Source organism: Perca flavescens, chromosome 12 (genome assembly GCF_004354835.1).
Source record: "Perca flavescens isolate YP-PL-M2 chromosome 12, PFLA_1.0, whole genome shotgun sequence".
Taxonomy (NCBI): domain Eukaryota; kingdom Metazoa; phylum Chordata; class Actinopteri; order Perciformes; family Percidae; genus Perca; species Perca flavescens.
The window spans coordinates 30,398,173-30,408,149 of record NC_041342.1 but is presented as its reverse complement, the minus strand read 5'-3'; the positions used below and the strand labels follow the sequence as shown (position 1 = coordinate 30,408,149).

Sequence of the window (9,977 nt, the reverse complement as noted above, 5' to 3'; positions counted from 1 at the left end):
CCACCTGGAGAGGTAAGCCGCTCAGCCATCTCCGTTACTTCGGTAAACACGATCAAATCCAACTGTTACTATTGGCCATTTGAATAACCGGTCTTACTTATCCCACCCCGTGTGTACATTCATTTCAGGGGTTGCTTCTCTTTTAAAAACAAGCTGATATTTAATTGTTTGATATTGTTTAAGCAGTTCACCTTAAATCAATGTTGGGGTATATTTTAGAGATTCCCGGAGAATGTATGAACATATACAGAATGACTGGAAGGTACACTAAGTGTAATGATTCATTTTATTGTATTGTCAGGTCTCCGTGGAAGGGTCTGCCAGAGCTGACCAATGAGAATGGCCAGTACTGCTCGTTCAGCTGTGAGACCCAGGCCTGGTCTCTGGCCACCGTGCTGGAGGTCCTGTATGATCTCTAAATACCCATTCCCCCCCCACCCCTCCGATGTGATGCAGTCTTACTTTACTTTCAGACGCAGAGCTAGCTTTGCTTTAAAGGTTCATTTTGTTTAGATTTCCCACCTGGACGTAGTGCCACAGTTTTCAGTGCGTTCACATGAACTTTAACTATGAGGATAGTTGAGGCTCAGACGCACCAACCCCATTATCGGCCGTCGGATGTGGCGAGATCGGTGACCCGAGTCTGTTCGGTGTGTTCCGTGCCGTCGTCAGTCGGAGGAGGCCCATTTTGGCCCATTTGACTTGTTGAATCGGCCAATCTGATTGGTGGAGCGCTAGCCCTTGACACAAGAAGAAGCCTTAGAGCTGACAACGGCAGTATCTTCTCATTGCTAGCCATCGTATTTTCTTCCGTTTGGCGAGTAATGACAACAACGATCCTTCTTGACTACTACCAACACTCTCTGATGAAAACGACTGACGACAGCGTGCTCTGTGTTTACGAGGTCTAGAGACATATTCCGTCATTCTGTTAATTTTTTGGGCGACAATACAGATTAGAGCCGCCTGCTGTTATGGAGATGCGTTACGTCTTAGAGGCCTCTAACTATCCTCATCAAAGATTTGCTTCCTCTCATTGAACATAAACCGGAGCTCACATCTCACCACTCCCTGTGTGTTTGCACCCTTAGTCTTTAAATGATGATTGATGATTAGTCTTTTACTTCCGTGTCTTGCACACAAAGTGCCCAACCCCTCAGGGGGGTTCACGAGACACCAAAATGTCAGTTGCAGCGTTCAACCATTTCATTAAATTTCACAAAATCACCGGTTATTTTACAGCTCGTTGTTGAACAAAATCTTCTTTCCCAAGCTCCGATTTGTTCATAATCATAAATAGAAGTTCATTTTTAGTAAAAACTACATCCCTTAAAGGAGAACTCCGGACGATTTTTTACCTGAATCTAGATCGCTAGATGTATCCGAGTACTGTTGATAAGAAAAAAAAAAACGATCAAAATCGGTGCTAGCAAACTGGAGTTTCTGCAGCTAATGGCCAGAGCTCCCAGTTAGCTAAAATGCCAGTTGTGGGGGCATGTTCTAAAGAGTGCCTTTGCGCCTCTTAACAGACACAAAATGTAATTAAAATGTCTTTGCAACATGAACAGGCCCTTACGTGACAACAAGATGCGTTTTCAACTCCGACATTGAGTTGTTTGAATTCAAAGTTTGTACTCCAGTTTGCTAGCACCGATTTTGGTCGACAGTACTCGGAGACATCTAGCGATCAAGATTCAGGTAAAAATCGGCCGGATTTCTCTGTTAAGTCCTCGTAAACAGGACAATAAAACAAAAAAGAAACCTCATCCTCAGTTTCAGCCAACTCCCACTTTGAGCCTGCAGCCAGTAGTTTAACAAAAAGGGCTGACGCACTTCTTTTGCTGCCTGAGCAGGAGCTTTTATTTAATGTAGCAAGAAAACTGAACTGAACAACCTGTCACTGTTCATATTCACCTGGAATCCCACCTCCTGGCTGTACTCATGTGACCTTGTCTTCCAGCTGTTCCCCATAGAGAAGCGAAGTCCCGCCCCTTCCGGTGGAGCCACCTTTAGTCCCGACAAAACGTAGCAACACGTTTCATTTAAAACTAAAACGGGGGTGCGTTCAACAACCTGTTGTGTGTGCGAGCGCTCCGCCTTTTTATTCCGAGTTTAAAGACCCGTCTGTGCTGATTGGGTATCACCTGTGATGCAGCCAATAAAGGAGAGACACGCCCACCGAACGAGAGAAAACATACAGTACAGGCCAAAAGTTTGGACACACCTTCTCATTCAATGTGTTTCTTTATTTTCATGACTATTTACATTGTAGATTCTCACTGAAGGCATCAAAACTATGAATGAACACATATGGAATTATGTACTTAACAAAAAAGTGTGAAATAACTGAAAACATGTCTTATATTTTAGATTCTTCAAAGTAGCCACCCTTTGCTTTTTTTGATAACTCTGCAAACCCTTGGTGTTCTCTCAATGAGCTTCATGAGGTAGTCACCTGAAATGGTTTTACCTTCACAGGTGTGCCTTGTCAGGGTTAATTAGTGGAATTATTTCCCTTATTAATAAAAAAAGCAAAGGGTGGCAACTTTGAAGAATCTAAAATATAAGACATGTTTTCAGTTATTTCACACTTTTATGTTAAGTACATAATTCCATATGTGTTCATTCATAGATTTGATGCTTTCAGTGAGAATCTACAATGTAAATAGTCATGAAAATAAAGAAAACTTTTGGCCTGTACCGTACCTCTAAGCCGTTCCGAGGAAACATGTCGTTCAACCAGGAAACCGTGGTAACACGGTGCACACCGTTTTTGAGATTGAACGTTTCCCTTATTTCAGAAAGAATACGTACAGTTGGTGAACGAGAAGTCACATTTTGTTTTTTTTTATTACGTTGAATTGAGCCATGAATTACACACGTGATGTTTTGTCAATTTTAAAAGATAATTTAGCAAGTCAAGAGAAGTCTAGTTTGTCGTTAAACTGTTGAAGTAGAAGACTGTGAGAACACGTAATTAGAAAGACTTCTCACCCCAAAGTCGCATAAGTGACGTCTCTCTGAAACTGCGATGCCGATGTGTTTAGTACCGGGATGTAACGTTACTCACGCGAGCTACGGATCTTGCTCATTCTTTCGCTTCTCAGCCGATAAAACTTTGCCGATTAAAACACATCGGGTGAGATAACGTGGGGAACAGAACTAAGCTAGCTATTTAGCTAGCTAGCTAGCGAGCAAGCAGAGCGCCAAGCAATGTGACGTAAATTGTGCGAGATGAAATACAGTATGTAGTTCACTGAGCGCTTTCACACAAAATTAAGTTAACTGAGGCGAACCTACGGCAAATTGAGACTTTCTTTAGTTCCAAAATTATTTTTTTAAAAGGGACGAACATCATATGTGTAAATAATGGCTCAATTTAAACAGGATAAAAAAAAAAAATTATGTCTCCGAAATTTAATTTTTTTCCGAAATAAGGTCCCATGAGGTCCACCCGAAGAGGGAGGAACTTCGCGGCTCTATTTCACCACATTTTCCCTACAAGCCTTATGATGTAATATCATTCAACTATGTATTAATGTTGAAACACCAGTTTTGTGCATGAACATTGTTGCTGTGTGTCTAAAGCTGAGTAACCATGCTGTAGATCTCTGACCGCCCACTGTAGATGTCACCTCACACATCAGCATTTCTTTCGAAAAGAAGGAACGCTGTGCAGAAACAAAGACAGGAGATAAGCAATATGAAACAACTATTTCCGTGGAAGTAGTTCGAAGCTAATAAGGGTCACTGTGTGTGTGTCTTAACACCGTGTGACTGGCGTTAGTTGTTCTGTCTTTAACCCTTGTGTATTAAAAGCCTTCTTGATCACAACATATCTAGTCTCTGGTCTAAATGGACTCCTAGCATTTTACTCGGTGTGGTTGCTGCCAGTGATGGGAAGAGAGTCACCTGTTGTAACATGGACTGTAAAAAGAAGGTGCCCTGCCACACAAAACCATTTTTACATGTATTTTTTTAAATATGTTAGGTCCATATGTGTTTGTGTTGTGTTGTGAATGTGAGAATGAGCTGCTACCTCCTCTATCAGCTCTAGCCACTGAACAGAAATAAGCAGAGAAATCAGACCAATTAAGAAAGCTGGTCAGTCTGACATCATGCTGCCTGAGCTCATTACTATTCATGAGTTTGCCCAGTTGCGCTGGTTAAAGGATGCTGATAACCAGGCTCTCATTGGCTAGCTGTTATCCAATCAGATTCAAACGGCTTAGCTCGTTGAATATTAATGAGAACTGGCACAAATCGAGCTGAGTCTTCCTGCAGGCTTTCTATACCACGCTAGAATGGCTTGAAACAAGGTAACCAAGGCCTTTTTTTCCACAATTATTTTTTTTACCGAGTCCATGGTAGAACTTCAGACATTGCCACAAAGTAATGAAATATGTGTGGCAGGGCACCTTTTAAACCTGCATTCTCTCTACTTTCCAGCAGGCTCCAAAAATAAGTCCATTCCTATAGAAGTCTATGGGAAAATGAGCCTACTTCTCATTTGATTTATTACTACCTCAGTAAACATTTTCATAATGAGTTTATTGTCTCAATAGCTAGTTTCAAGTCTTCTTCAATACAGCATGATGTTCATTTAGTTAATTAGTGTCCCATTTATTTTATAATTGACAATAAACCAGGGGATGCTTTAGGACCCGTCAATCAGGACGGAGGCTCAGCGATGCTAAGGATGGCACGGTGTACATTAAAATAGACCTGAACTTGTTTTTGTGTTTTCGGGTCCATTATTTCCCTTATGCCACCAGCTAATGCTAGCGCTAGCTTGGTTGGCAGAACACTAAACAAGACCAAACTAGGCGACCAAAGGGTTCCGATTAGGTTTGATGAAGTGAAAACACAGTGAGAGGGGTAAAAGTCTAAGATAAAAAAAAATGGGACAACACCCAAAAACACGTTCATGTCTACAGTGTCATGGTTAGCATTGCTAAGCCTCTGTCATGATTGACAGGTCGGTGTGTAGCCACGCCCCTAAAGCATCCCCTGCTTTATTGTCCATTTTAAAATAAATGGGACCATAATTTACTAAATGAACATCATGCTGTATTGTAAGAAGACTGGAAAGAAGCGATTGAGACCATAAACTCAATATGAAAATGTGTATTGATAATAATAGTAATGTGTATTCTCACTATAAATCAAGTGGGAAGTAGGGTTGTTTTCCCATTGTCCTCTATAGAGACACTTTTTTTGTGGCACCGCCCCCTACTGGAAATTAGTTAGAATGCAGGTTTAAGCCACTTCAGCACTGGCTTCACTTTTCAGGCCTGCACTACATACAGTTCAAGGGTCAGTCCAGTGTTTGCCACCAAGGGTAGCAGCAAGATGGATCGCTTCGCATTTGCTCGACATATCCATCTGGGAACTTTCTGTTGGAGAACTTTTGGGAAGGGGCGAAAAGACTAGTTAGCTGATTGGATAAACTATAGTTGGTGATAGACCATAGGCCAAATCAACCAATCAGATCAAACTCTTGCCGAAACCAGTCGGGCGAAGAGCAAAAACATCTTCCTTGAAGGAATACTTTCTAATTTGTATAAAACTTGCTGCGATTGGTCGGTCGCTTGGCGAACGGCTCCAAATTTTCTCTATCTCAAGATGCCGTCCTGATCTGGAGCTCGCCAGATCAGGACGGTCTCACGAGGCTAAGCAGCAATCACAAGTCAGACACAGATGCTTGTTAAAAACAGCTGATCTTTTATTCTTTATGTGTGATACAGTAAGCAAAAACACAACAGCAGCAGCAGTTCTGTGACTACTGTAACGACAACACTCTGGACAGTCTGTACACAGTGGATCGGATTAGATGAGAGTTTTGCGCTGGCAGCCATGTTGGTTTCAGTACCAGCTGTTTCTGGGTTGAGCAGTGTTTGTACTATTCTTCTCTTCTCAGGCCAGCATCTCCAGTTTCAGAAAAGGGGTACTTTCATTTCATTCCTTCTTGAACTCACATCTGAGATGTCTACAGAAATATAACCAGGTTCTCACAAGTTACTGCACCTGCATATGCATTTCTTTTGCATCAAGAATGGTATCTTTTAAGTCTTTTTTTTTTTTTTCCACATGGAAGTCTGTTTCCAGGTGTTAGGGAGTACTACTGCCTTTGTGGAAGAAAAAAAAAAGTTGTATGAAGATGTGTGGGGCTCCAAAAGGAATCTAAGTGAAAATGTGCTGTGGTTTGCTGTTTTGATGGCAAAATGGAACCGTGACATGGATCAGCTTGTCACCTATGAAGAAGCAACACGCTTGTTTTGGTACCTTGTTGAAAAAGGAGCAGCAATAAAGTTGGGAGGAGCTCTGTTTATAGCAGGATGGGACTAAGGCTGAGGGGGCTCAAGACACATTTTTATCCCTGGTCCAGTCCGTCCTCGTCATGTGCTTTGTATGCACTCTCTTTAGCAGAACATAGCACCTTAAAGGGTAACTTTTTTTAACCTGAAAACCATTTTTCCACATGTTTTTGTGTCTTAGTGACTGATGGGAACAACAATCTTTGATATTAGTCCAGTATTAAGTGGACTAAACAAGCTACAATGTAAGTTATTGGGCTATTGCGCACCTTCAATTCCCGTCCACTAAAAGTGCTGTTTTTGCCATGTCTGACAACATCATGGAAAGGTTACCTACAGAGGTCGACCTGTTAGTTAAAGATTAAGATCCTTTTTGTTTAACATCAAACCTCACCAAACCCACCGCACTCCATTTAAATAAACCGTAATTTTATCATCGTAAAACACATTCATCATTTAAAGTCGACAGAAACAAAATACAACTATCAAAAGCCGTCTTGGTTCGTCTTTCCACTGTTCCAACGATCACTACTGTGGTTTGGTTGAAATAAACCATTAATTCACCCATTTACATGTGGAAAAAGGCTGGCTTTATACACACTAAAAATACTGATTATTTACATGGAGTCTGGTGGGTTTGGCCATGTTGATTTTGAAGCTGTTTCTGCTTAAACTAAAAGGATCTTACTCTTTAACAAAAAGGTCTGTCTCTGTAGGGACCATGATGTTGTCAGAAACTCAAAATAACCATGTGAGCAAAAACAGTGAGTAGATGGAAATTGACGATGCCCATTTGTCTTGTATGATTACATTGCAGCTATGTTTGTGGCTGCCGGTTACAATGTTCTCGCTCAATACTGGACCAGTTTCAAAGATTCTTGTTCAAGTTAGTCACTTGGACACCAACGTAGGGAATAAAAAAAATATCAAATTACCCTTTAAGATGTGAGGGAATGAATAGATTACAGACTTAAAGGCTCGGACACACCAACCCGACCTTCGGCAGAAAAGGCAGTCGGCCTGACTGCCTCCCCGAGTTGGTCCAAAAATTGCCTCGGAACACACCGAAGCGACGCCGACTCGAGCGTACGTTCTGCGCGTGCACGAGATGCAATACATCTCTATAACAGCCGGCTGCGCTAATCTGTATTGTCGCCCAAAAAATTTTAACCGGCAGCTGACTGGACGAACGCGTCACGTGGGTCTGGCTGCTCCAGAATTTCAAAGCCAGACCATCACGGCGACTCGGTCGGAATACGATCTCGTATTTGACAAAAATAGTTCAGTTAGTGTTTCTGAAAACATTTTAAGCGAGAAACAGGCCGTGCAGTTCCTGAATCTGTCTTCATTTCAGATCGACAAAGGTCAGTTTAACAGATTTTCATCAGATTTTGAGAGGCGTTTGGTCAGGCTCATTCTGCTCGTCATTTTCCGGGTTAGCACTCCGCCAATCAGATTGGCCATTGAGCCCGACTGCCCGTCTTCCGATTAAACAAGTCAAATCGGCCCAAATGAACGCCGACATCCCCCCCAGACTGACGACGGCACGGAACACACCGAACAGACTCGAGTCACCGACCTCGCCAGACGATGGCCGATAATCAGGGTTGGTGTGTCAGCGCCTTTAGGTAGCATCACCTTTGGAATAGGATGGGAGTTACTTGCGGTGATGGACACAGGGATGGATGGATGGATGGATGGATAAAGAGTCCTTGAGGTTTTTTAACCTTAAAGTGAGTGCGACGGAAACAAAGGCTGGATGAAGGATGTTTCTCAAAAGACTGGTTTGCTCCGTCTATTTTGGAGTTAGAGAAACAGATAAACACAAAAGCCCAGTGTGTCCTAAAGCTAGTCTACCTTCACATTGTCTGGGGAGGAGGTGTTCAGTGAATAGATTTAGTAGCACGCTGGGTAAATGGTCACACGGAGCAGGCTAAAGCCTTGCACGTAGTTTTATGCTTTCAGTACTTGCGATGAACTTTTAAGTTACAGAGTAGGAACTGTTCTTTTTCTGCAAAACTGTTTGACTGATGACTCTGAGGAAGCACTTGGAGAAATGTTGAATGGAAATCTTTAGAAGTGATGATGATACAAATTTACTTTGAGAATCAATTCTAGGTGCCAGGAAAAAAAGATTTAAAAAGGTATAACATTGACCGGTAGGAGGTAAAGCCAGTGACCACTGGTTGACCTTTGACATCAGTGATAGGAGGAAGAGCTGAGCCCAGTTCAGACTTAAAGATTTGCGACGAGAGAAAACCGTTTTAAGAGCGTTGCAGTGGTCCGAACCGCTAGCCTCGTGAGATTGTCCTGATCTGGCGAGCTCCAGTTTTCCACTCACAGATCAGCCTGGCATCTTGAGATAGAGAACATTTGGAGCCGTTCGCCAAACGACCGACCAATCAGCATTGGTTTTGAGGTGGGTTAGGTGGTGATAGACAGATGGTTTATCCAATCAGCTAACCAGTATTATCAGCCAGCGGTAGCCCTAATTCTGTTATCTGCTCGCTAATGCTTTTTCCTCTTGGATCCTTCTTTTGGAATATGGACCGGGAACCTCAAATGGTGCCTTTTTATTCGTAAATTCTCTTTACGCAAACGGCAAATATCGCTTCGTTGATCTGATTGGTTGATTTGGCCCGTCTATCACCAACTATAGGTGGTGATAGACAGATGGTTTATCCAATCAGCTAACCAGGATTTTCGCCCCTTCCCAAAAGTTCTCCAACGGTAAGTTCCGAGATGGATAAGCCGAGCAAATGCGAAGCGATCCATCTCGCGGAGTCAGGTTACCGAACCCGCCCATCCCAGCTCGACTCAAACTCAGCTTTTCAAACAAAGCCAGAGGCTGGTTTTAGAATTTAGGGGACGTCACCTGTTTCAACAGCCAATGGAGAAGTCAGCAGGTCAAGTCACTTACAAACTGACAACTGGTCGAAATGGCAGAGTTTTAGACGGAGGCTCAACGTGTGGTCGAGCGAGCTGGAGAGTGACTGAAGAGTGGGACCGGCATTCGAAAAAAAAGCAGTGAATCAGAGAAATAAAATGTTGTTTTCCCCCATTTCATCTCTACTAGAAATGCAACTCTGTTCATTATTATTCTAATCATTCATATTTTAAGACGCTACAAATGATTTCCAGCTTCAAAAAAGCCTGAAAGTCGGAACTTAGAACGTAAGTACGTAAGGGTTGTTTTTATGCAGATGATACACTCCTCTCCTTTAGTTGCATTGGTGTAAACTTGCAGCTTTCCGAACGTTGCAGACCAGCGCATTGCAAGTTTCAACTCGTCTGGTCGCAAATCTTTGGTCTGAACTGGGCTTTACAAAGTTAAAATGAGTGTCGTAAAGCCTTACATTGTTAGCAGCAGGCTTTTGTGTAGCACCATATTGAATGTAATGTGACCTTTGGTACCAGTGGTTTGTGTAAAGGGGTTTGAGGTGAGAGGTTACAGTTAAGACTTCAGGGTCTTGGTGCCTTACAGGACTGGCAGCAGGCCTTTCTGTAGTACCAATGGGAACACAGTTTCACCTTTAGGACCAGGCCACAGTTGGCTGTTGGTTTGTCTTGGCAGGAGTCTTCTACTACTGCTGATGCTGCCGGGACTACTGCTGGACAGACACACAACAACCACAAAAGTCTGAAACATGTTGGAAAAAG

At 42.6% G+C, this 9,977-nt stretch overlaps 2 protein-coding genes across 5 annotated transcripts in view; one reads left to right on the top strand and one right to left on the bottom strand.

Annotated features, from left to right (window-relative positions):
• agla (amylo-alpha-1, 6-glucosidase, 4-alpha-glucanotransferase a) overlaps nt 1-1,402 on the top strand; it is a 53,019-nt gene extending 51,617 nt beyond the window's left edge. Inside the window, exons 34-35 of one of the 2 annotated variants that reach the window (XM_028593024.1) lie at nt 1-12; nt 302-1,402. The exon at nt 1-12 is cut by the window's left edge and continues 122 nt beyond it. In XM_028593024.1, the coding sequence (XP_028448825.1) occupies nt 1-12; nt 302-419 (130 nt within the window). In that variant the 3' untranslated portion in view covers nt 420-1,402. The remainder of the gene's footprint in view (nt 13-301) is intronic. The other variant, XM_028593025.1, reaches the window with a different exon arrangement.
• Nucleotides 1,403-9,036: 7,634 nt separating this feature from the next.
• Nucleotides 9,037-9,977, bottom strand: part of si:ch211-267e7.3 (ADAMTS-like protein 2) — a 29,133-nt gene continuing 28,192 nt past the window's right edge. For 2 of the 3 annotated variants that reach the window (XM_028592868.1, XM_028592871.1), the window contains exon 20: nt 9,037-9,928. In XM_028592868.1, coding sequence (XP_028448669.1) covers nt 9,780-9,928 — 149 coding nt within the window. In that variant the 3' untranslated portion in view covers nt 9,037-9,779. The remainder of the gene's footprint in view (nt 9,929-9,977) is intronic. The other variant, XM_028592869.1, reaches the window with a different exon arrangement.